The following is a 26,031-nucleotide window of genomic DNA, read 5'->3' as shown; positions in this document are numbered from 1 at the left end:
TGGCCCCCTGTTGGCCCCCTGCTGGCCCCCTGGTGGCCCGGTGGTGGCCCCCTGCTGGCCCCCTGGTGGCCCCCTGGTGGCCCGGTGGTGGCCCCCTGTTGGCCCCCTGTTGGCCCCCTGCTGGCCCCCTGGTGGCCCCCTGTTGGCCCCCTGCTGGCCCCCTGGTGGCCCCCTGCTGGCCCCCTGTTGGCCCCCTGGTGGCCCCCTGTTGGCCCCCTGCTGGCCCCCTGGTGGCCCCCTGGTGGCCCCCTGCTGGCCCCCTGCTGGCCCCCTGGTGGCCCCCTGGTGGCCCGGCGAGGCTCCAACACACACGGGAAGCTCTCGATTCCTTTTTCCGATCAGCAGAACTGAAGCCGAAGATTTAAAAAACAGAAACAACCCCGGCAAGACGAATTCACGGCGCAGCTCAGAGCCGAGAATCTGGACCCGCAGGTCGCCGGGGACGATGAGGTGATTTCCAGGTCTTTGAAAAGCTCAAGAGTTTGGAGAGTTGTTTGATTTGTTTCCCCTGATGCTCCGTCGTCTCGTCTCTGTGGAAGAATATTGTTGCTGCGTTGGAGTGACGAGAAAATGTCTGTGAAACATATCGAGCAGCGAGTTAAAGTGTCAAAGTCTTAACGAGGAACCGACAAACAAATATTCACTTCATACACATATGGAGTCATAGGAGTGTCATGAAAAATATGATCTGTAGAGGTGTAAGACAATAACTGTGGAAACAAAGAGGAATACATAACTGAGTAAACGAGACAAATACAAGATGTGTGAATACAAAAAGAAATGACAAAAATAATCAATAAGTTGCACAATATAAAAGAATAATTTAAAGCGTATTCATGTATTTGTTCATTAACTATATACAAAAAGTAGAAATATACATATTTAAAAATATATAAATGTATAAAGAAATAAACAATTGCTTAGAATTATTCTTTAATATTTGTATTTATCATTTTATTTATTCCTCTTTTACATTTCACACATTTTCAAAATGTACTTGTTTAGTCCTTCATGTATTCCTCTTTATTTTTCCCAAATTCATTTTTATTGTGCAGATTATTTTTATGACATGTTTATGACTTCATATGGAACAAAAAGAAGACAAATGAGAGAAAAGGAAACTGGGGTTTCTGTCCCCCGGTTAATCCGTCAGTATTAACATTTAATAATGTGGTTATCAAAAAATCACTAATCATGTTACAGATCAGGAGAAACCTGAGCCGCGCGACACTCTGGTTTGGAGACTGTGAGGAAAAACGTTGCGTCGCCCCAAAACTTCTTCTTCATGTAAATATGCAAACTCTTTTTCATTTTCCTTTTTTTAGTTGCATCTTGACACACGACACACAAACATTTACATTTTTTTCTGTGACTGAACAACAACAAACCACTCAAACAATAATTCTGAAGAAGGAGAAGGACGACGTCAAAGACCCGAGGTGATGACACAGACTCATCTCATGATGTTGCCGTGGAGACGGGCCCCGCCCCTTGTCGCTGCCCCCCCCCCCCCCTGTAAATGACCTTGTCCCCAATTGGTTGATGGTGTGAGAGGACGTGACCGTGGAGTCGGACACTGACGACGTTCCTGTTTCCTTCAGCCTCTTTCAAAAAAAAGACAAAACAAACAAACAAACAAACAAAAAAGTGGGACCGTGGATGAGTTTTATTTTATTATCATTATTGTTTTTATTTTGCAGTGCTGGTTCCATCAGGTTGTTCCAGTCCCCCCCCCCCCCCCCCCCCCCCGTTTTGTACCATAGTATCTGTTTTATTTATGTTCGTCATTCTAGACAGTTTTACCGTATATGTCGTTAAAAAGGCTCCTCTTGAAAGTCTGTGATGGAGGACGATGATGATGATGGTGATGATGATGATGATGGTGATGGTGATGATGATGATGGTGATGATGATGATGGTGATGGTGATGATGATGATGATGGTGATGATGATGGATGAATTAACTGAAGTCTCTTTTTATCATTGTTTTTTTCTTTTCTTTTTGGATCGTTTGCTTGTTTGTTTTCTTACCAAAACATTTAGGGCAAGAACCCAGTCGTGGACTTGCGTCGCCGCCGTGGTAGTATTTATTTTGAATTAAATTAAAAAGAAATACATTTCAGGGTTTCTGCTGTCGTGACCTTTCATTTCCAGTAAACTCGGTTTGACGGACAGAACATGGAGCAAAGAAAGAACCAAAGGGGGCGGAGCCAGGCATTTTGGTTTTATAATAATAATTCATAATATTCATTTCATTTATATAGCAACTTTCAGGAGTAGCTTCACAAAGTGCTTTCACAAAAAACATACAAATCACAGACAATTAAAATCAGCATTTCAACAATAATACGGTTTTCAGGTCACATCTGTATAATAAGACGACATCGCATAAAAGCAAGTCAATAGAAATTCATGTTTTGTTATGTATGATTCTATGAGTGTGAGATGTAGAGAAATCCAGATGCGGTGGATTTAAATGTGGCGTCTGTTCCTCGACGTTCAGGTCACACGATGGAAAATTCACTGCATCGAATCACGAGGATGAAACAAGTCGTGATTGTTTTCATAAAAGGGTTTTTTAAATCTACTTCATCATGATTCATACGACTAAAGCTAAAGAATTTGACTCATTTTTTTAAATAGAATTTTCTATGACATTGATATTAAATCCACATTGTGAATTCAATAACCATTGTATATATAAAAAGTCATTCATGGTCACAACCCGACTTTCTCAGCAAGTCTCAATTGCAAAATGTTATAATTTTACTTAAAACGAATGCGAGTGAGACCTTTGTCTACGAAAACAAAAATAGAAAGACAAATGTGGGATTTAAACAGAAGCAGCCGTTTTTATTTCTCACATTAAATAAAACTCTGCACGCACGTTATTCTAATGAAAGTTGCTTTAATCGCTGCAGGACAACGTACTGTACATGACAGAAGATGATACACAGGAAAAAGCTCCTACACAAAAACAACTGAAGGGGAAAGAAATCATCTTTTCTGGTGAAATATTCATAATTCATAAATCATATCAGAGTGAACGTCAGCGCTGCTGCAAAATGAAAACGTCATATTTCATAGAGCCCGACCGATATGGATTTATAGCGGTCGATATGGAGATTAGAGAGAACAAGATTCTCTACTTCTATATATATTTTTTATATCTGTCAATGATTCCTAAGATGTGGTTATCAAGCCTTCAGGAAAAAGAAATGTAAGGGAGGCTCAATATTTTAGTTTAACCATAAATAACCAAAAATGAAAAGAAAACACAAATACAACCAAATATAAAGAACTTGAATTAAGAAAATAAACATGATTGATTCTGTACGATGTAAGATTTCATATTGGTAAACATAAGTGTTGACACCGATATTGTCAGTGAAAGGCTCGTATCGGTCGATATTATCGTCGGGCTCTAAATATTGGATCTCAAAGTGAGCTTGGAAAAATGTTCCACGTGTTCACTTCCAGTGAAGACAACAACCTGCTGCAGCTGGATAAGAAGTCCAAAAAAAGAAGATGATGTTTTCCCCAAAGGAACTGAGACGTACATCCGCTGAACCCCTCGTGATTAAAGGGGCAGTACGCGATTTTGGAGAAAGCTCGTCTCTCTCTTTGTTGTTGTTGTTGTTGTTGACGATGATGATGATGTCACTGCTCGAACCCCCGGCCTCGGGTACGTCAGACCGATGTTAAAAAAGTGATATTTAACGTTTTCGGTGACGCTAAACTAAAGATTCAGTCGATGCTTCCGAAACAGACGGAACCGCAGACACGTTGTTCCACGGAGCAGCAGCGTTCAACTGGGTGGACGGTCCGGGACGAGGGGCGGCGTTCACTCTGGTATGGCAGGAGGCCAGTCCACGTCCACAGACTGAGGGAGGACGCACAGATTATTATATACATTTATAACAATAATCTCTTATATATATATGTATAACAATAATCATAAGTCGTGGACAACACGACTCCTGGGCGTGTCACCTCCACGTCCAGCTCCAGGATGTCGGCGTCCGTCCTCAGCAGCTCACACAGGTTGGGCTTGGTGCGGCCGAAGTCTCCGTGGACAAACTCCTTGATGTAGCTGTCGTCGTGGTCGGAGGTTAAAGAGCAACACACGGGGGAAAGAAATAAATCACCTTTGACCTCCGAGGGTCGAAGGTCGAACGTGTCGTTTTCTGTTCCAGGATTCTGATGGACGACATGTTCTGATGATGTGAGACGTCACTGAGGCCGTTTCTACAACAGATGATCAGACCAACAGCAAAGAGCCTCACTGACCTATTGATGACGTATATATATATATATATATATATATTCTTATATCATTGGTTCGTGTTGGTGGTTAACAGGTTAAATCAACTATAAACTGTTTTGCTTCTTTTAGATGAGCTGAATTTGTGAATAAGTGAAAAAATGAAATCATCGAGACGAAAAATAAGAGTGTGGATTTTTCTACTATGTGAACAGATACATAATATTTTTTTAGTTGATTGTTAATTTTCTATTGTTGTGATTTTTTCCATTTTTTATAAACTGAGATAATGTCTTTGATTTTGTTGGTCATTGTGTTTTGAAGTTATATTTAATTTATTGTTTTGTATTTGTTCTTAATTTATTCTGTAATTAGTTGTTGTTTATTTTTCTATCATATTGACACTCAGCTATTTTATCATTCATTTTGTTTTTTATTTCATCTTATTTTGTTTATTTTTTATTACATGTATTGAGCTGATTTTAATGTATTTTATTGTTATTCATTTTGTCTTGAAATAAAAAAGTATGTTTTTTATTACGTGTGTATATACACTCAGCATGTTCTTATTCATTTTTTATTTTTTAATTTATTTGTTGTGTATATTTTTCTAGTACATGTATCGAGCTATTTTATTTTATTATGTTTTTCATTGTGTTTTGAAATCTTATTTTATCTTTTTATCCTCCTCCTCCTCCTCCCTCCATGTTCAGAAGGCGAGTTGAAGGATACGTCCCGGCCTGCGTCTTCAGTCGCAGGTGGAAGTGATGCGGGTCCAGGAAGTGAACGTTCATACTGTGGACGACTCGCTGTCGGACGGCGAGCGCCCGGCGATGTAAAACCCTCAGAGGAGTTTTCTGATCCAGAGTCAGTTCCTGTCGAGACAGAAGACAACCAGAGTTTTGTGTCTGTGTGTGTGTGTGTGTGTGTGTGTGTGTGTGTGTGTGTGTGTGTGTGTGTGTGTGTGTGTGTGTGTGTGTGTGTGTGTGTGCTGCAGTGACCTTGATGTCGCCGATGAAGCTGATGTCTTCTCTCTGAATCGGTCTCCTGGTCCAGACCAGAGCTGTGTACGACTTGGTCTTCTCCTCCTCGCCCTCCTTCATCCGACTCATGGCGTCTCTGCAGTTACACACACACACACACACACACACACACACACACACACACACACACACACACACACACACACACACACACACACACACACACACACACACACACACACACACACACACACACACACACACACACACACACACACACACACACACACACAACCTTAACGCTAACCCCTCGTGTACATAATCTTAATCTGTAATCTATGTTACACCTAATTTAATATAGACCGATGCTATTCATCATCGCTAGTTATCACATCGGCCATTTCATCTCAATTCGTTCTGCAAACAAAGCATTTGACGTTCTCGTAAATTCCGACAAGTGGGAAGTTGGAATTCTTTCCAATTCGCACATGAAGGCAGCAAAACTTCTCCTGTTGATTTATCCAGAAGCAAAAAACTGCTTCAACTGCAGATGAAACTCAAAACAGAGACACTTTGGTACTAAGTGATTGTGGGAGGCGTGATGAAGAGCAGACGATCTGTTCTGTTCTCACCTGGTGACGATCTGCAGGTCTCTCACTCGGATTTTGTCGGAGGACTCGTTAATGGTCTAAAAACATAATGAAAAAGAAAGTTAATACATTGTTTTTATTGAGAAAACACTTGACGTGTGGTCTTGTGTGACGGAGAACCAGAGGAAACATCCGAATGTTCTGGTTGATAAAAGACTTGTTATCATTTATTTGTCAGGTTGCTATGAAGTCTTTTTTTGCCTTGAGAGCATAAAGTTTACTGCTGCCGATTCCTCCTCGTCTCACGTCTCTGAAAGCTACAGTGTGTAATATCAGTTGGTTGTGGTTTGTAACTTCACCACCAGATGCCGCCAGAACAGAAAATAAACAAAAATTGAACGTAATGTGAGCGCACGTCCTCCTCTGGCCTGATGGAGGCGCTGCAGGTTGTAATCTGAGGTTTTGTTTGGCGAACGCAGGAGATTATAGAGCGAGCACCTGCTGCAGCTGCTTCATCTCCATGCGGCTCAATCTGGATCTGTGAGGATTCAGCAGCTCCATCGCAAACGGCCGACCTGCCAGAAAATAAAAATATATATTTAAAAAAATACTTCGGTTTTAAATAAAAAGAACTATATATAATATGTGTCTGACCGTTCCCCAGAGTGCGGACGTCTACGTCCTCTCTGCCGGAGGAGGAGAAATTAAAACCTGTTGGGAAACGAGAAGAAGAAGAAGTCGAAGCTGAACTATCTCCGATTCAGGAGCCGCCATCTCGTGCCGGTGACGTCATGCGGTCAGAGTCTGTGACGTGGTGATGGTGGAGCGGAGCCGCGGAGACTCACCTTCGGCTCTGAAGGTCGACAGGACGGGCGCCGCGATCAGCTCCTCCACCGACGACTCCATCCTCCTCTCCCCGTCAATCAGCCAGGGAGTCTGGGGGAGGCTGCGGCAGAACTTGTTGTATCTCCCTGAACATCAGGATGGGGGGGGGGGGGGGGGGGGGGGGGGTCTGAAGCTTCTGACTCAAACAAGGAAATATTTAAAGATTTGATTTGAAGTGTTTCTATGATACCTGCCACGAAGACGGACAGGTGGAGACACTGGACGCCCTGAGGGCTGCAGCAGCTGGACGGCTGCGTCGGAGGACACGGGAAGTGTCTGCAGGGGAAAACAAGAACCATCGATTCAAACTGAACACGAAGAAGAACATGAGGTAGAACATGAAGAAGGACACGGAGGAGGACATGAAGGAGAACATGAAGGAGAACATGAGGTAGAACACGAAGAAGGATATGAAGAAGAACATGAAGGAGAACATGAGGTAGAACACGAAGGAGAACATGAAGAAGAACATGAAGGAGAACATGAAGAAGAACATGAAGAAGGACACGGAGGAGGACATGAAGGAGAACATGAAGGAGAACATGAGGTAGAACACGAAGGAGAACATGAAGAAGAACATGGATAACATGAAGAAGAACATGGAGGAGAATACGAAGGACGACATGAAGAAGAACATGAAGGAGAACATGAGGTAGAACACGAAGAAGGACACGGAGGAGGACATGAAGAAGAACATGAAGGAGAACATGAAGAAGAACATGAGGTAGAACATGAAGAAGGACACGGAGGAGGACATGAAGAAGAACATGAAGGAGAACATGAGGTAGAACATGAAGCAGAACATGAGGTAGAACATGAAGAAGGACACGGAGGAGGACATGAAGAAGAACATGAAGTAGAACATGAAGCAGAACATGAGGTAGAACATGAAGAAGGACACGGTGGAGGACATGAAGAAGAACATGGATAACATGAAGAAGAACATGAAGGAGAATACGAAGGACGACATGAAGAAGGACACGGAGGAGAACATGAGGTAGAACACAAAGGAGAACATGAGGTAGAACATGAAGAAGGACACGGAGGAGAACATGAGGTAGAACACAAAGGAGAACATGAGGTAGAACATGAAGAAGGACACGGAGGAGAACATGAGGTAGAACATGAAGAAGGACACGGAGGAGGACATGAGGTAGAACACGAAGGAGAACATGAGGTAGAACATGAAGAAGGACAGGGAGGAGGACATGAGGTAGAACACGAAGGAGAACATGAGGTAGAACATGAAGAAGGACACGGAGGAGAACATGAGGTAGAACATGAAGAAGGACACGGAGGAGGACATGAGGTAGAACACGAAGGAGAACATGAGGTAGAACATGAAGAAGGACACGGAGGAGAACATGAGGTAGAACATGAAGGACACGGAGGAGAACATGAGATAAAACATGAAGAAGGACACGGAGGAGGACATGAGGTAGAACACGAAGGAGAACATGAGGTAGAACATGAAGAAGGACACGGAGGAGAACATGAGGTAGAACATGAAGAAGGACACGGAGGAGGACATGAGGTAGAATATGAAGGAGAACATGAGGTAGAACATGAAGAAGGACACGGAGGAGAACATGAGGTAGAACATGAAGAAGGACACGGAGGAGGACATGAGGTAGAATATGAAGGAGAACATGAGGTAGAACATGAAGAAGGACACGGAGGAGGACATGAGGTAGAATATGAAGGAGAACATGAGGTAGAACATGAAGAAGGACACGGAGGAGAACATGAGGTAGAACATGAAGGAGAACATGAGGTAGAACATGAAGAAGGACACGGAGGAGGACATGAGGTAGAACACGAAGGAGAACATGAGGTAGAACATGAAGAACGACACGGAGGAGAACATGAGGTAGAACATGAAGGAGAACATGAGGTAGAACATGAAGAAGGACACGGAGGAGAACATGAGGTAGAACATGAAGAAGGACACGGAGGAGGACATGAGGTAGAACACGAAGGAGAACATGAGGTAGAACATGAAGAACGACACGGAGGAGAACATGAGGTAGAACATGAAGGAGAACATGAGGTAGAACATGAAGAAGGACACGGAGGAGAACATGAGGTAGAACATGAAGAAGGACACGGAGGAGGACATGAGGTAGAACATGAAGGAGAATAAGAAGGACGACATGAAGAAGGACACGGAGGAGAACATGAAGAAGAACACGAAGAAGAACACAAAGGAGAATACGAAGGAGAACAGAACATGAAGAAGTGGAACGTGAAGATGAAACTCACCTGAGGAACTTGACGTCTGAAATCTTTTCCAGAGCTTTTACCACGGCCATCCTGGTGAACACCGACTGCAGGAAGAGATAGAGAGAGAGTACTGACGCCCTATCGCCTTCAACACACACACACACACACACACACACACACACACACACACACACACACACACACACACACACACACACACACACACACACACACACACACACACACACACACACACACACACACACACACACACACACACACACACACACACCGTGTTGTTGACTCGGTGCCTCTGTCCGTCAGTCAATGCTGCCGCTCACTCACCTGTTTGTTCTTGGCTGGTTTGAAGCAGTCGGGACACACTGTTGCACTGTGGGACAAGGGGTCAGAGGTCAGGTCAGAGGTCACACTGTGAGAACCTTTCTGTCTTCTGCTCACAGAGGTTCAGTACTCACAGGAAGTGGCAGTCGGCGTCTGTTTCTTTGTGGGTGAACTCCACACCGACCTCGAGAGCGCTCTGAACACACACACACACACACTCAGCTTCATCTTAGAGTAGCACACTTGTCGTCTAATGTAATGTTGAAACATCAGTGGGAGATGAAAACTTTCCCTCAACAAATAATAGTTCAAATCAAAGCACAAAAAATACCTTGATTTAAAAAAAAATCTAACGCTCGCCTACCTTGGTAACCACGACAGCGCCCCCCAGTTCCTTGGAGACCAGGCCCTGCATGATCCACTTGAAGGCTTCCTTCAGCGGGATGATGTCGTCCTTGTCGAGCACCAGGCCTTTCTCCCTGAGGGGCAGACGGGTCACAGTCAAACCTCTGGTTTCTATGACGACAGAGTTCAAAAAGTTGACACTAATTCACGTTACCTCACTTCCTTCTTCACGTGGAGCCAACAGGAGTGCTGCAGGATCCACATTTAAATAAAAAAACAAAACAAAAACATTAACAGACACATAAAGGTGGAATAATGTGCCATGACACACAGACACACACTGACACACACTGACCTCACAGACACACACTGACACACACACACACTGATACACAAAGAACACACACACTGACACACACTGACACACACTGACACACACTGACACACACACACAGACACACAAAGAACACACAGACTGACCTCACGGACACACACTGACACACACTGACACACAAAGAACACACACTGACACACACTGATACACAAAGAACATACACACTTTCCTCACGGACACACACTGACACACACTGACATACACGGACACACAAAGAACACACACACTGACACACACTGACCTCACAGACACACACTGACACACACTGACCTCACAGACACACACTGACACACACGGACACACAAAGAACACACACACACTGACCTCACAGACACACACTGACACACACTGACCTCACAGACACACACTGACACACACTGACCTCACAGACACACACTGACACACACACACACACACACACACACACACACACACACACACTGATACACAAAGAACACACACACTGACACACACTGACTTCACGGACACACACTGACACACACACACAGACACACAAAGAACACACACACTGACCTCACGGACACACACTGACACACAAAGAACACACACACTGACACACACTGACACACACTGACACACACACTGACCTCGCGGACACACAGCTGCGCTGGCAGAGAGACCGACAACACCAGGGAGTCAAACTCGTACTTTTCTGCCTTCACTCCTGCCGCGATCTGTGGAAACACAAACAGGTTCATCTCAACAACTGTCCGATCTCTCTCTCTCTCACACACACACACACACACACACACACACACACACACACACACACACACACACACACACACACACACACACACACACACACACACACACACACACACACACACACACACACACACACACACACACACACACACACACACACACACACACACACACCTACCTTGACAGCCTGAGTCAGGTCACAGAGTTCCTGCAGGATTCCCAAACACACCACACACACTCTTGGTGCTGCAGCGGCGTTGCCGTCGCCTCCCTCCGACGCAGCGTTCGTTCCGCTCGGCTCCAGTTTGGCCCTTTTGCTCGGCGGTTCCTGGGGAGCCTCTGTCACAGCTGGTGCTGCTGCTGCTGCATCATGGGACTTGTTGTTTTCTCCCGAGGTCTCTGGTGCTGCTGCATCGTGGGACTGGTTGTTTTCTCCCGAGGTCTCTGGTGCTGCTGCATCGTGGGACTGGTTGTTTTCTCCCGAGGTCTCTGGTGCTGCTGCATCGTGGGACTGGTTGTTTTCTCCCGAGGTCTCTGGTGCTGCTGCATCGTGGGATTGGCTGTTTTCCGCACTGTGGATGAAAGTTTGAAGCTCCTCGAGTGTGTCCTGTGTACGATGAGAGACAACGACAACAACGTGAGACGGATCAGAGAGTAACTGGACATTCTGAAATGAACACGTTATAGAATACAGTGTGTTACGCAAATGTGTGTGTGTGTGTGTGTCTGATGGGTCCGACCTGCTGCGGCCGTCGGTAGGTGGCCTGCACACGAATGCAGCAGAACCGGAGGATGCAGCGAGCGCAGCAGCCGGCGGAGAGCAGCTTCTGGACGATGGGTTTGTCCTTCTCCTTCAGGGGCAGCATGACTGCATGGGCGGCACAAACACAAGAGGAACTTCATGAATTCAATCATCAGTCATCAGGAGCTCATTGAGAAAACACCGCTAACATTTGCTAGTTTCACCTTCTCACATGTGAGCATTTAGATATTTTCTGACATTGCCAAACATTATTGAGCTTAGTGCTGCAAATAACGACTATTTTCATTATCGATTAATCTGTTGATTATTTTCTCCAATAATCAATGAGTTGTTTGGTCCATTTTATGGTGAAAAATGACGATTGTTTCCCAAAACCACCCAGAAGATGTTTTGTTTTGTTCACACACTAAAGATCCTCAGTTCACTGTCACAGAGGAGCAAAGAAACCAGCACATGTTCACATGCAAGAAGCTGAAATCAGAGAATTTGGACTTTTTCTTTCATAAAAACTACTTGAACCGATCAATCGATGATCAAAATAGTTGGCGATTAATTTAGTCGTGGATTACTCATCGATTGAAACTGAAGTGGATCGAGATTATTTCACAGTAAATAGAAGATAAACTTCTCCACCACTGCTACAGCATGGGAGTCTGTGGAGTGCTAAGCTAACTTAGCTAACAACATCGAGCCTCTCGCACGGGGCGAGCAGCAGCGATCAGCGCAGCACAGTCTCCCGCTACACATCTTAAATAAACCTACTTGTTGGAGGAATTGGTCAATTGACGAACAGGTTGAGTGAAGGAGGGAGACGCGGTTCAGTTCATATATATGTTCATGTTAGCATGTTAGCATGTTCATCCACAGAGTCACTTCTGTCTGTTTCAGAAGCAACAGACCGAAGTAATCGACCCCACATCAGCTCGCCTCCACGTGATGTTTAAATTCAGGTATACGCTGTCACTTAAACGAATGTCCCTGATTGGGTTTTGATTAATATTCATATTTATGTTTTGTTTAAATAACTTCATACGGATTTTTAATCAATAAATGAGTGCAAAAATGAATCTCGGCTTATCGGTAATCAGCGGGTACTGTCTGCCTACGTCATCTCCAATCGCCGGCGCAGTCTGACAGCCGGGTCCTTCTTCTCGCCGCAGCAGCACGTCGCGTCTGGAACCTTCTGAGCGGCACCGGGCGGATCCACCCGAAGATCTGCGTCCATCCGAACCCGAAACGCGGCATCTCAGCGCCGCGCACCCACCGGTCCCGTCCTAAAGTCTCCCGTGAACATTTCCCACCGATTATTAGAGTCGCGATGCCCGAAATGATGGCGGCCCAGAGAGCCTCGCGGGGAGGCAAAAACAAAGGAGGGGCGTACGTGGACCGCGACAAGCCGGCCCAGATTCGGTTCAGTAACATCTCCGCCGCTAAAGGTAAGCTAACATGCCAACCAACTATTTTTAATTTATATTAGCTGCTCCCCACTCAAACCTCCCCTTCACGCCGGCAGTCATCGCTCTGTGCCGGGCAGGGCAGGGCGCTGTCCGCCCCCCGGACCCCAAACCTCATTCAATAAAGTCCACATTTAACCGCCTCACTCGTCGCTTCCCCTCGCGACGCGGCTGCTGCTGCAGATAAAGTGCTGTCAGTCATTTTAAACAACGGTGCATCTGTTCGGCATAATTCAACCCACGCACTTTATGATAAAACGGCCTCAAAACGCATTTTTACTTCGCGTGAAGCATCTCCGAGGCTAGCGAGGCTAGCGAGCAGCATGAGACGACACTTCTTCTACAATGTTCACCGGAAGTTTGGTTTTAGTTTAATTTCCCGTCAAGAAGCTTCATGACTCAACACATTGTAGCATCAAGCTCAGAGCTGCGTATCAGAGCCCGACCGATATTCATATGGGGTGGGGGGGGGGCGATATCGATATGAGGGAGTGCAAGATTACCGATTCGATACATCGGCTATTATATACGTGTGTGTGTGTACATATATATATATATATATATATATATATATATATATATATATATATATATATATATATATATATATATGTGTGTGTGTGTGTGTGTTTGTGTACATATGTGTGTGTGTGTGTGTGTGTGTACATATATATGTATGTGTGTGTGTGTGTGTTTGTATACATATATGTATATGTGTGTGTGTGTGTGTGTGTGTTTGTGTACATATATGTGTGTGTGTGTGTGTGTGTGTGTGTACATATATATATGTATGTGTGTGTGTGTTTATGTACATATATGTATGTATGTGTGTGTGTGTGTGTGTGTGTGTAGACATATATGTGTGTGTGTGTGTGTGTGTGTGTACATATATATGTATGTGTGTGTGTATTTACTTTTAAATCGTCAATAATTCCCAAGATGTCGTTATCAAACCTTCATGAAAAAGAAATGTAATTGATGATCAATATTTTTACTTCAACCATCAACTTTATCATAAATAATTATAAATTGGGAATACAAATACAACTTATAACAAACATTTATTTTACATAAAATGTAAAAACACAAATGGACTTTTAATGGCTCAAATCGATTGGCCGGTAATATCGGTCGGGCTCTTAAAATATCCGCCAACACATGTGCGCCTTTGAAAGTGCATTTGTGTTTTTACATTTTAGGTAAAATAAATGTTTATTTTCTCAATTCAACTTCTGTTTATTTGGTTGTATTTGTCTTTTTTCAATTTATAGTTATTTGTGATAAAGTTTATGGTTGAACTAAAATATCAAACCTCAATTACATTTCTCTGTCATGGGTTTGATATCGACAATTTGGGAATCATTGACAGATTAAATATACATATAATACATATAATACATATATAAATATCGGCCGATGTATCAGGAATGTTGTACTCCCAAATATCATATTGGTCCCTTATCATTCGGGCTCTAAATGTGTTAAATTGAAATATAGAAATAAAATCTTAATTGAAAAGATTGATTAGTAGAGTGGACGCCAGATTTTTGACAGATTTACGATCCTCTTGTCACTGTTCTTGCTTATGATTTTGCCACGTTCTAATGTTCCTTTACCCTTTCTGAAAAAAATGTGCACGTACAATAAGCAACGAGAGCGACTTTGATATTATGATTCTGGTACGAGAATGTTGACATGATAACTGACTGACATCTTCCTGCCTCGTCTGACAGCTGTCGCAGACGCCATCAGAACCAGCCTGGGACCCAAAGGCATGGACAAGATGGTCAGTAAACAGATTTCACTACCTCACTACCTCGGTCACAACACGTGTTTCTAACCAGAGGCCATTTTGATTGATTGATTTTTTTCCAGATCCAGGACGAGAAAGGCGACGTGACCATCACCAATGACGGGGCCACCATCTTGAAGCAGATGCAGGTGCTCCACCCTGCAGCCAAAATGGTACGTTGCCCAAGTCGACACGAACACCGTGTGGTGGTTGATTCAACTTTAACCTTAGCAGATGCTTAAAAAAAAGTTGGTTTTCCTAACTTGGATTGAAACGTATGTGTTTCAGCTGGTGGAACTGTCCAAAGCCCAGGACATCGAGGCCGGTGACGGCACCACCTCCGTGGTGGTGATTGCTGGAGCGCTGCTGGATGCCTGCTGCAAACTGCTCATGAAAGGTTTGGGACCTACAGGAATCAATGTTGTTATTGCAAATGCATTTAAAGAAGTTTCAGGTTTCTTTGCCTCACATTTGCATATTCGACAGCGATTGGTTTTCTGTATTTGTCACGAACCAAATCCAGCTTGAACAGGATTCGTTTGAAATTCAAATTGCACAGAAGTGAAACACAGAAATCTCCTCCTCCAGGAGAGGAATGTTAAAACACCAGATACAAGTTGCTATGGTCAACATCAGACATTTTAGAGGACAGGAACAGAATAGAAACACTTTTTTGAGTGGAGGGGGACTTACAAAATAAAGCTTATGTAGATTATTTTTCTCCAGATTGACTAACCCTGTCTCCCGTCGTCTCGCCGCCCTCAGGCATCCACCCCACCACCATCTCGGAGTCCTTCCAGAAGGCGGTGGAGAAGGGCGTGGAGGTGCTGACGGGCATGAGCCGCCCGGTGCAGCTGAGCGACCGCGAGACGCTGCTCAACAGTGCCACCACGTCGCTGTGCTCCAAGGTGGTGTCGCAGTACTCCAGCCTGCTGGCGCCAATGAGCGTGGACGCCGTCATGCGCGTCATCGACCCGGCCACCGCCACCAGCGTCGACCTGCAGGACATCAAGATCATCAAGAAGCTCGGGTGAGAGCGCCACGTCTCTGGAATCTAGCCGTTCTTTATCTCAAACTGTTCAGCAGCGGTTTTCCTAAGTGTGTGTGTGTTTTCAGAGGCACCATTGACGACTGTGAGATGGTGGAAGGCCTAGTGCTGAACCAGAGGGTTGCCAACAGCAGTGTGACCCGCATCGAGAAGGCGAAGATCGGCCTCATCCAGTTCTGCCTGTCTCCTCCCAAAACTGACGTGAGTTGTCCGATATGAAACATCAGCAACTGTTCAAGATTTACAAAAACTCAAAGCACCTATTATTATTTTTTGTTCCTCACATGTTTTTTTTTTCTCTCCTCCGTGTGCAGATGGACAACCAGATCGTGGTCTCGGACTACGCCCAGATGGACCGCGTGCTGCGGGAGGAACGTGCCTACATCCTCAACCTGGTGAAGCAGGTGAAGAAGGCCGGCTGCAACGTGCTGCTCATCCAGAAGTCCATCCTCAGGTACAACGACCCACAGAGAACACCACATCAGATTCTGGATTTCATCACACCCGCTACGTGAGCGGTAAACACATTTTGTTTTTTGTGCGACAGGGACGCTCTGAGCGACCTCGCCCTGCACTTCCTCAACAAGATGAAGATCATGGTGGTGAAGGACATCGAGAGGGAGGACATTGAGTTCATATGCAAGGTGAGTGGCGGTTGATTGCCGTTTTGCCGTTTTTAAAATCACGGTTTCTTCCAAAGTTTTATAGCCTTTTTAATATGAAGTGAAAACGATGCTTCATGCCCTGCTTCCCTCCTTTCTCCTTCCTCCCTCTTTTCCTCCTCCCTCCGTTCTCTTTCCTCCTCCGTCCTCCATTATTCTGAGATAAACACACCGACAGAGACACCATGCACTGACCACTAGTTGATCTGTGTAGCAAACCAGAAATCTCCTCGACACATTGAGCTGCTCTAATAAATACTTCTGCTTTTTTAATTTTTCCATTACAGCGAAAACTTTAACCAGTAAAAAAAAAAAGAAAGAAACGGAAAGAAATTATATTTCTCACAAGTTAATTGTTTTTCTGTCTCTGCTCCTCCTCAGACCATCGGCACCAAGCCCATCGCCCACATCGACCACTTCACCCCCGAGATGCTCGGCTCGGCGGAGCTGGCAGAGGAGGTCAGCCTGGACGGTTCCGGAAAACTGATCAAGGTACGATCATCAGATCCCGAGTCTCTGCACCGGGACCCTGGATTATTCAGACTAGAGATTAGAGCAGGTTTCAGGTTGAAGGAGACGAACACCATCCGTTGTGGTTCCCCCCCCCACAGATCACTGGCTGCAGCAGCCCCGGGAAGACAGTGAGCATCGTGGTGCGCGGCTCCAACAAGCTGGTGATCGAGGAGGCCGAGCGTTCGATCCACGACGCGCTGTGCGTCATCCGCTGCCTGGTCAAGAAGAGGTCGGACATTTCAACACACACACACACACACACACACACACACACACACACACTCCCTCTGACAAAGGCGCTCTCTCATTGTTTCCTCGTGTGAAAGCGTAACAAACAGAGGAACAGTAACGTGGAAAGCTCATTGTTTCAACACGCAAGGTTGTCTCGGCAACCTGGCCTTCGGAGCATTCACACACACACACACACACACACAAATATATATATATATAACATATCTCAGGGAGAATGAATATAATTTTTCAATAAATGCAAATGTACAAAAAGCCCACAAATATGACACTGTTCTCTCTTGTCGCTGCGTCACTCAGGGCTCTGATCGCCGGCGGCGGCGCTCCGGAGATCGAGCTGGCCGTGCGTCTGGCCGAGTACTCACGCACCCTGGCCGGCATGGAGGCGTACTGCATGCGGGCGTACGCCGACGCCATGGAGGTGATCCCCTCCACGCTGGCCGAGAACGCCGGCCTGAACCCCATCTCCACGGTGACAGAACTGCGCAACAGGCACGCCCAGGGCGACAAGATGGCTGGCATCAACGTGCGCAAGGTCGGTCCTGACGCCTCGATTTACTTTACACGGAATCGATCGGGAAAAGTGAACGACGCGAAATGTTGCTGCAGCAGATTATTCACAGTGTGTGTGTTCGTAACAGGGCGGCATCTCCAACATCCTGGAGGAGCTGGTGGTGCAGCCTCTGCTGGTGTCCGTCAGCGCCCTGACCTTGGCCACGGAGACGGTCCGCAGCATCCTGAAGATCGACGACGTGGTGAGACTCCACGCCCCCCGAACTTAGAACACGAGTTCAACGTGAACTTTTACGTCGTAACTGAAGATCTGATTTTGTTTTGTCCCGTTGCAGGTGAACACCCGATAAGAAGATCCGAGTTCTGTCCCGTGAGTTCTGTCACTCAGCCTGCGCGTACCACCGCGAGGGACCAGAGGAACTCTGTCGACGCCCAGTCTGTTCAGATCTCCACTGTAGTTGTTACGTTGCGTAATTTAATAAAAAGGCTCGTTTTTTTTTGTTGACACCTGAGCTGTTGTCCGTGTGATTATTTCACGTAACGATGGATGTTGTTTTTTTTCAGTGGGATTTAAAGATTCTTAAAGCTCCAGTGTGTAATATTTAGAAGAACTTATTCACAGAAGTTGAACATATTGTCCATAACTATGTTCATATGAGTTAAATATAGTTCCCATAGGTGGACCCGACCTCCGTGTCACTCTCCATGTTTCTACGCTGTGTTGAATATGGTTGTTGAACTAAGCGCTCCAGAATAAGATGCGTTCATGTTGAATTTTCAGACGCTGAAGGAAACAGGAAATGGAATCAGCGGTGCGCTGCAATAAAGTGTCCCCTGTCGGTCGCTCAGTTGGTTGCAGGTTTGCTACTTTCAATGAATTTTACAAAAGGTAAAATAATTCGGAGTACGTTCTGGTCTCTATATCCTTATTAATCCTGTACAATGATGTTGCTTCCTGATTTAACGGTACTTACAGAACCTAGAGCTTATCTATTATGGAAAGAGCCAGGAAATCTCAATTTTGAGATTATGGGCCCTTTAATCTTAAAAACCTTCATTTTGTTTCAAGAGCCCATTGGATATATAGAAACAAATATATTTTAATATCTAAGCTTAAAAAAAAACGAACAGCATGTTTTTTTTATCCTTTGTTGATCAATGACAGCAAAAACGAAAAACCAGAGTGATAATAATCATGAAGTTACAAATCATTGGTGTGAGTAGCAGAAAATTACAGAATAAAATAAACAACATAGAAGAACATCAGTCAAAAAAGATATTTAATTATTTTTAACTAGGAAATCATTAAAACTCAATTTCTTGGGGAAGACGAGCTGCATAAAGAAAAAGATTAAAGACGGACACGATGAAATATGCAATGTAATATGAATTTAACACATACGTTTGTCCTCGATGTAAATATAGTTCTTGTTACATGTCAGTTATTAATCGATAGACTTTCAAGGGACTTTACAACTGGGCCGAATTTAAAAAAGGAAGGAGTGGGAAGAAGTGTACATATTTCGTAATATTTTATTATTTATGATAATTTTCTAATTTATAATATATTAATCACCACTAATCTAGAAACCCCGCACTTCCTGTCACATCGGGAAGTCACTCCCCTGCCTCCGCCCCGTTGCTATAGGAGCGAGGCCACCTGTTGCCTGGTTACGGTCCTGGCTCGTCGCTCGACCGATGCTCCGCTCACCGGGCGACATGGACGAGTCCCACCGGACCAACGTGCTCGTCACCGCCTGCTTGAAGACGCCGGTGGACCCGCGCACCAAGGCGCCGGTGGCGTCCTACGAGCGGGACACCCGGGACACCCGGGACAACTGGGACAACCGGGACCACACCCGGGACAACTGGGACCACACCCGGGACACCCGGGACAACCGGGACAACCGGGACCACACCCGGGACACCCGGGACAACCGGGACCACACCCGGGACACCCGGGACAACCGGGATCACACCCGGGACAACTGGGAACACACCCGGGACACCCGGGAACACACCCGGGACAACCGGGACAACCGGGAACACACCCGGGACAACTGGGACACCCGGGACAACCGGGACAACGACAGGGAGGCGAGTGGAAACAACCGTTTCATACCGAAACTAATGAGCTCAAAAATAGATTTTAACCAAAAGTCTAGTCACTAAAAACAAAGAAATATCAGCATGTCAGTGATTTTACTTTGCACCGTTAAATTATAAATATATCATAAATAATAGATTATTACTAATTATGGAGAAGGGGGTGGGATTAAATAAATTACACATCTTCCGACCTTCCTCCTTTTCGAATATGTAAATTGAATGAATTCATGTTCATGGTTTAGTTTAGTTTTTTGTTTATTTATCTTTAATTATTATAATTATTATTTATTGGTTTTTTTTCTGTTTGAATTTTATTGACATATTTGACACAAACATTTCAGTCAACCGTCAGAAGTAAAACGAGCATTATGATCATTATTATTTTTTGTATACACACGTGTGTATATTTACGTGTGTATGTCTCTATAATATAATAATTAATGTGACCTGGTGATGTTTGTATAAATATTATTATTATTGTTACTAGAGCTGCAACAGTTCATTGATTAGTAATCGATTACTAAATTAATCACCAACCATTTTTGATAATCGATTAATCGGTTCAAGTCGTTTTTATGAAAACAAAAAGTCAAAAATCTTCTGATTTCAGCTTCTTTAACATTAATATTTTCTTGTTTCTTTGCTTCTCTGTGACAGTGAACTGAATATATTTGGTGTGTGGACGGAAAACACAATCAACACATTATGAACCAAACTACTAATCAATCAATCGAGAAAATAATCAACAGATTAATCGATGATGAAAATAATTCTTAGTTGCAACCCTGGTTTCTACTATAACTGTTATAACTACTAACTATAATGTATCATTTTTGATAAAAACCAAGTAAGATCGTGGCCGTCTGAGACCTCGGTTAAAATTGTAATTTAGTCAAAATGCTCTGATTATTAGTATATTGACAAAACAAGAATTTTAAGTAAAACTCTGAAAATATCTGGGACAAAACTCAGACAGTCTCAGATTGAATCTCTAATTCCATCCTTCTTCTTCTGATTGGACCGTGACGTTTATCTCAACATGGTGGAAAAGCTGAGTTCAAAGGTGTTTTACAGCTGCTTCTTGTTATGAATATGATTTACCTCCCTTTCATTTTTCATCCTGATTTATTGAAGCTGCAGTTGCTTTGATTCTTTGCAGCGTGTGATCCGGTCCAGTTGGCAGCCTGCTGACAGTTTCAGGTCAGACCGTGTGGTGGAGGGGATTTGACCTGCACAGTTTGTCCGGCCCGACTATTTTTGGACTTGGCGTCTTGACTCGATTATCAGACGTCACAACAGTCGAACACTTAATTATCCTCAGGGACGACGACGCTGCTGCCATGTGGAGAAGATCCTGACAAACACCTCGTGATGATGCGAGTATCCGTGGAGCCTGATGCAGGCCGCGTGTGTTGACGGAGCTCCTCCATGCTAAGCTAAGCTAAGCTGCCCTCTGTGTTCCACCATATGGCCCAGGAGATAATAAGCTTAAAGTCTCGGAGGAGCCTGGGTGTCGCTGAGCTCATAAACACACCACCCTGAAGCCAGCATCAAATATTATTCTCCTGCAAATTCAAAATAGTTATATATCTTACAGGTCCCACCCTCGCCCCAAGTGAAGGAGTTCAAGCACCTTGGGGTCTTATTTGCGAGTGAGGGGACAATGGAGCATGAGATTGGCCGGAGAATCGGGGCAGCAGGGGGGTGGGATTGCACTCGCTTTGTCGCACCGTTGTGACGAAAAGAGAGTTGAGCCGGAAGGCAAAGCTCTCGATCTACCGGTCATTCGCCGCTCCTTCCCTCACCGATGGTCATGAAGGATGGGTCACGACCCAAGGAAGTAGATCGCGGGTACAAGCGGCCGAAATGGGTTTTCTCAGAAGCCCAGTCGTCTGTGAGGAACTCGGAGTAGAGCCACTGCTCCTTTGTGTAGAAAGGAGCCCCCCCCCAGGCACGTCCAGCTGGGAGGAGGCCTCGGGAAGACCCAGGACTGAGTGGAGGGATTATATCTCCACACTGGCCTCGGGTTCCCCCCAGTCAGAGCTGGTCAATGTGGCCCAGGGAAGGAAGTTTGGGGTCCCCTGCTGGAGCTGCTGCCCCCGCGACCCGACCCCGGATAAGAGGTTGAAGATGAGATCTTATACTTACAGTTGCTGTGGTTGTTCCTTTCAGCAGGAGTTTGAGGACTCGGGCTCCGATTTCTGTGACGACGACTGTCTGGGGAAGGGCGGCCCGCTCGTGGCCAACGCCCACGCGGCGTCCGGAGACCGCCTCGACCTGAGCGGCATCTTCTTCTCCAACGAGGAGTACTACAGCAAGCTGGAGGAGCTGAAGAAGGCCCACCTCCGCACCATGGCCGAGCTGGACGGCATGTACCGGCGGAAGCTGCAGCTCAAGTTCATGGAGCCGTTGGACGCGGCGACGCTGGAGGCGGGGCACAGGTGGGCGCGGCCGTTAGCACCAGATTACTCAAAGTGTGAGATGAGAAATGTGAGAAATGGTGTGTATATTTTCGAGGGCGCTTTCTTTTAATATCGTCTACTTATATCAGGCTTCCGTGGTCAAACACCGGCCCAGCAGCTCCACAGCGGTTGAGGAAGTCCCACTCTGCTGTTGAACTCTGGAGGAGCTCTGGACAGTCGGACTCTTCTGACGAGGAGGACGCTGCCAGCGGCGACGTGGAGAAAGGCCTGCTCTTCTCTCCCAAGGAGCACATCAAGAACATGTGGAGGGACTTCAAGCTGTCCCCAAACACTCGTCACCGGACGTCCTCCTCGCTCCAGAGTCTGCCCGGAGACCAGAGGAGATCAGGGAAGAGGAAAGGCCAGAAGAGGCAGGGGATGGAGACGGAGAGCTGGAAACACAGAGTGACCGTCCCGAGACCTTTCCACATGACCCTGCGCGAGGCCGAGAGACGAAAGCGCTGCGTAAAGACGCGCTCCGAGGTGGAGCAGGAGAACGCGGAGCTGCGGCGGCAGCTGGAAGAACTGACCGAGTGCCAGAGGAAGTTCCGCGCCAGCCCCGTACCTGCACACGTTCACCTCCCGCTCTACGAGGAGCTGCAGGAGCGGAATGACGGGCGGCGGCGAAACAAGGGAGAACGAGAAGAGCGGCAACCTCGAACTGTGCAGAAACCTTTCAGCTTCCTGGAGAGGGAGCGACTCAAGAAGGAGCAGAAACAGCTGCATGAACCGCGAGCATCCGACCAGGTGAAAGTTAAACCCTTCAAGGCCAAGCCTGTGCCCAAGGCGGTGTACGCTGCAGCATCGGGGGAGCTGATGAAGGAGGAGCAGCTGTATCGGTCCATCAAGATACAGATGAGAGCTGAGGAGTTGCTCCACGGCGCTTCGATGCCTCCCAGCATGCTCGCACGACGACTCGGCGAACGGAGGAAGACCAGAGGCGACGGCGACGCAGCCGGAGGGGACGGCGACGCCTTCACCCACAGACCCCAGATCAACAAAGAGGTGCCTGACTTCAACGCCAGCTACCGACGCTTCCAGAAGCACCTGGAGCAGCGAAAGGAGGTGAAGCCCACGACCGCGTGTGAACCCTTCGACCTGAGGACGTCGCAGATCTCCTCGCACCGCGAACGCGTCCTGGCCGACATGGAGAAGGAGCAGAGCAGCCCGCGGACGCTGCGCTGGCCGCACATCAGCTCCGGGCCGACTCGGACGCCAAACTCCAGCCTGTGTTCGTCTCTCTCCAGCAGCCTGGAGCTGCTGCCTGCCAAAGACACGGATGCCACCAAAAAGCGCCACGAGGCCGTGAGGTACCGTCTTAGGACTCCCAGGGCGTCCACCATCTTAGTTGAGACAGAGAGAACCTCAGAACTCACGTCTCCTGTTTAGACATATTGGCCTTCAGCAGTTTTCTTCTGTTTTTGAAATCTGACTTTTTTGTGGAACTCCTCTTCCCGACATCCCCAGCAGTGTGATTAAAACCTCTAGTCCTCTCCACAGCAGTTTTTAACACCCCGTAGCAGATGCTCACACCCATATCCTCAACTAGCCGCCCCTCCCGAAGTCCCCGCCCCATCCACACCTTCCCCCAGCGGTGACCACATTGTCTCCCTGAGTAGAAAGGCTCTGGAGCAGAGGAGGAAGGCCGAGGAGGAGGAGGAGCGGTGGAGGGAGAAGCAGAAGCAGAGGGAGAAGAAGCTGCAGAGGGTGGTGTTGAGGCGGGCCCAAGCCAACGACCCCCACCTGGCTCTCGCACAGACCCACCAGACCAAACTCAAAGAATTCAGGTTCCACCAAAAAAACACAAATCACCACAACAACTGTTTTCTCTCTGTCGGTTGGATGGATGTGACAGATGTGGCCGACAGATGTGTGTCCCAGTCGTGTTGTGCGTGGGACCGTCCACCATTGTGTTGTCAACCTCTGCAGGAAACAAGATCTCCAGCGCAGGAAGGAGTACCAGCAGGAGATCGAGGAGATGCGACGGCGAGTGAAGGGGAGGCCACTGCTGCTGGAGCAGGTTGCACAGGTGAAAATTAAACTCCACCCGTCAATCGGACGCCATGTGCATTCCAACTTTGATCGCTCACCTCCTCTCCACACGTCGTGTGCTTTGACGACAGACGAACGCCAAGCAGGCGGCCGAGAGGCGCTACACCGACGCTCTGCACGGATGTGACCTGACGGAGGAGTTCATCAGCAGCCACGCCGCCCGATCAGGGTCGGCCTCCCAGTCCAGTGACGGCAAACACAGGTGAATCTGCCACAAAGCCTTTGTCTTCTCAAACATCTTACCTGTGAGTGTGACTGAGAAGAAGAAAAGTGATAGGAGTGAAAGAACGTCTGTAATGGTTGAAGGTATTTTTGTAATCAGCAGTTGGTCATGTGTTCCTCCTCCTGTCGATCAGTGGCCGAGAGAACGCAGACACGGGACATCAACCCGTCCACTACAGGAAGGTCTTCCTGGATGACGAAGGCGAGGACGACCCAGACGAGAGGGGGCGAGGAGGGAGAGAGGACCACGATGGCGACCGCGGAGAAGACAGTTGCCACTACTCGGACGACCACGAGGATTATTCTGACGACAGCGAGCACGATGGTGACGCTGAGGCCAGGCGGCAGGAGGCGGGAGAATGATGTCATCAGACGTTCCAAAAAAACTCTGATGGAGAAAACAAAAGGGCCGTGAGGAGAGGAACGCTGAGGAGGACGCACTTGTTGTTCCTGGAACGCCAGGACGTAATAGTAACACCTAATGTTTTACCTAACTTAAAAATAAAATGATTAGTTCACTTGAATCATCACTTTTGAATCATCATCTGTTCTGTTGTTGTGTTTATTTAGGAAAATGTGATGATTTGATTTTCCCCGCTCCATTGTCGAAATTCAGAGGCGACAAAATTCAAATTAAAGGTTACGAATTTTGGACTAAAAGCCTTTTTCATTGTGGACATTTTGACAGATGTTAGTGGCTCAGTTCTATTCAAGGGTCTTAAATACATGCTATGTTCTAATTCAATATAATATTTACTCCACAAAAATATGAACATACTTTACCATTTTATTTTAATTTTTATGATTACATTTTTCTGGTGCTTCATCGCCACCATTCGTTCTGTATTTCATTAATTTTTCCTCAGCTGTGAGCAGCTGACATGTTTCCTTTGTGCATCAACAGCACGCAGTGAAAATCCAACATATTTAATATTTAATTTTCACCATCCCGCATATTGTACGTGAAGTAGACTCGGGACACGTGGGCAGAGACATTCAAATAGAAGCAGCTCAGTGGAATGTGGCCGTGTCATCAATTTTTAAAATGACAACTAAAAATAAAATCATACAATTTCATGCTGTGGACAAAATGTCTTTCATGCTTAAGCTTAAAGAAGAAAAAGAAATACACCCAGTCTGTCATCATACATGCACAATATTAATATAGATTTAATAATGAAATACTTTTTTCTTTCAGTTACTGCTTTTGACCTACAAATCTGATGCAATTTCACAATGAATAAGAATTTAAACATTTTGTACACGATCTCACAGAAGTGGACTGATGTTTATTGCTCTATGAAACCGTTTGTTTGACTCATCTTTACCTTGTTTGTGTCTCACTGAACCGTCTACAATAAAACAACTTATTAAAAAAACCCAATGACAACTGCTTTTATTTTATACGAAGATGTTTAAGAGCCACATTGAGTCAAA

At 45.9% G+C, this 26,031-nt stretch overlaps 3 protein-coding genes across 5 annotated transcripts; 2 read left to right on the top strand and 1 right to left on the bottom strand.

Annotated features, from left to right (window-relative positions):
* Positions 1 to 2,891: 2,891 nt before the first annotated feature.
* Positions 2,892 to 12,578, bottom strand: pus10 (pseudouridine synthase 10). Of its 3 annotated transcripts, XM_047333728.1 has the most exons (19): positions 12,281 to 12,578; positions 11,496 to 11,623; positions 11,178 to 11,362; positions 10,934 to 11,132; positions 10,635 to 10,721; positions 9,847 to 9,881; positions 9,652 to 9,766; positions 9,422 to 9,483; positions 9,291 to 9,336; positions 8,985 to 9,049; positions 6,913 to 6,998; positions 6,683 to 6,808; positions 6,492 to 6,548; positions 6,336 to 6,412; positions 5,880 to 5,935; positions 5,266 to 5,383; positions 4,997 to 5,139; positions 3,994 to 4,093; positions 2,892 to 3,883 (listed from the first exon to the last, which is right to left on the bottom strand). In XM_047333728.1, the coding sequence occupies exons 2-19, from the start codon at positions 11,619 to 11,621 to the stop codon at positions 3,845 to 3,847; spliced, it is 1,722 nt and encodes a 573-aa protein (XP_047189684.1). In that variant the 5' UTR covers positions 11,622 to 11,623; positions 12,281 to 12,578; the 3' UTR covers positions 2,892 to 3,844. The 3 variants fall into 3 exon arrangements, with proteins under 3 accessions (XP_047189684.1, XP_047189683.1, XP_035492393.1); XM_047333727.1 differs by having other exon boundaries at positions 10,934 to 11,362; positions 12,281 to 12,576; XM_035636500.2 differs by lacking the exons at positions 9,847 to 9,881; positions 10,934 to 11,132; positions 11,178 to 11,362; positions 11,496 to 11,623; positions 12,281 to 12,578 and having other exon boundaries at positions 9,652 to 9,803.
* Positions 12,579 to 12,636: 58 nt separating this feature from the next.
* On the top strand, positions 12,637 to 18,261 carry cct4 (chaperonin containing TCP1, subunit 4 (delta)). The gene is made up of 13 exons (XM_035636501.2): positions 12,637 to 12,954; positions 14,706 to 14,758; positions 14,848 to 14,937; positions 15,053 to 15,161; positions 15,530 to 15,794; positions 15,881 to 16,013; positions 16,127 to 16,266; positions 16,360 to 16,456; positions 16,856 to 16,966; positions 17,086 to 17,216; positions 17,537 to 17,771; positions 17,878 to 17,991; positions 18,085 to 18,261. The coding sequence occupies exons 1-13, from the start codon at positions 12,837 to 12,839 to the stop codon at positions 18,097 to 18,099; spliced, it is 1,611 nt and encodes a 536-aa protein (XP_035492394.2). The 5' UTR covers positions 12,637 to 12,836; the 3' UTR covers positions 18,100 to 18,261.
* An 818-nt stretch (positions 18,262 to 19,079) lies between these two features.
* On the top strand, positions 19,080 to 25,952 carry fam161a (FAM161 centrosomal protein A). The gene is made up of 7 exons (XM_035638514.2): positions 19,080 to 19,613; positions 22,029 to 22,299; positions 22,410 to 23,630; positions 23,940 to 24,107; positions 24,250 to 24,349; positions 24,444 to 24,574; positions 24,729 to 25,952. Exons 1-7 carry the CDS (start codon positions 19,448 to 19,450, stop codon positions 24,955 to 24,957), a joined length of 2,286 nt encoding a protein of 761 aa, XP_035494407.2. The 5' UTR covers positions 19,080 to 19,447; the 3' UTR covers positions 24,958 to 25,952.
* Positions 25,953 to 26,031: the final 79 nt, after the last annotated feature.

This window comes from Scophthalmus maximus, chromosome 8 (assembly GCF_022379125.1).
Source record: "Scophthalmus maximus strain ysfricsl-2021 chromosome 8, ASM2237912v1, whole genome shotgun sequence".
Classification (NCBI taxonomy): Eukaryota; Metazoa; Chordata; class Actinopteri; order Pleuronectiformes; family Scophthalmidae; genus Scophthalmus; species Scophthalmus maximus.
Note: the sequence above shows the minus strand (reverse complement) of the source record. Positions and strands in the feature narration are given on the sequence as shown.

What these genes read in the sequence shown, in the direction of transcription:
- pus10 (XM_047333727.1), bottom strand. Translation starts at nt 11,621, where the DNA reads ATGCTGCCCCTGAAGGAGAAGGACAAACCCATCGTCCAGAAGCTGCTC. An exon ending in CGTCCGCACTCTGGGGAACG is followed by an intron (nt 6,413 to 6,491) that starts GTCAGACACATA and finishes ATTTTCTGGCAG; the next exon opens with GTCGGCCGTTTGCGATGGAG. An exon ending in TCCTGGAGCTGGACGTGGAG is followed by an intron (nt 3,884 to 3,993) that starts GTGACACGCCCA and finishes GTCCTCCCTCAG; the next exon opens with TCTGTGGACGTGGACTGGCC.
- cct4 (XM_035636501.2), top strand. Translation starts at nt 12,837, where the DNA reads ATGCCCGAAATGATGGCGGCCCAGAGAGCCTCGCGGGGAGGCAAAAAC. An exon ending in GTTCCGGAAAACTGATCAAG is followed by an intron (nt 16,967 to 17,085) that starts GTACGATCATCA and finishes CCCCCCCCACAG; the next exon opens with ATCACTGGCTGCAGCAGCCC. An exon ending in CTGGCATCAACGTGCGCAAG is followed by an intron (nt 17,772 to 17,877) that starts GTCGGTCCTGAC and finishes TGTTCGTAACAG; the next exon opens with GGCGGCATCTCCAACATCCT.
- fam161a (XM_035638514.2), top strand. Translation starts at nt 19,448, where the DNA reads ATGCTCCGCTCACCGGGCGACATGGACGAGTCCCACCGGACCAACGTG. An exon ending in ACGCTGGAGGCGGGGCACAG is followed by an intron (nt 22,300 to 22,409) that starts GTGGGCGCGGCC and finishes TACTTATATCAG; the next exon opens with GCTTCCGTGGTCAAACACCG. An exon ending in AAGCGCCACGAGGCCGTGAG is followed by an intron (nt 23,631 to 23,939) that starts GTACCGTCTTAG and finishes CTCCCTGAGTAG; the next exon opens with AAAGGCTCTGGAGCAGAGGA.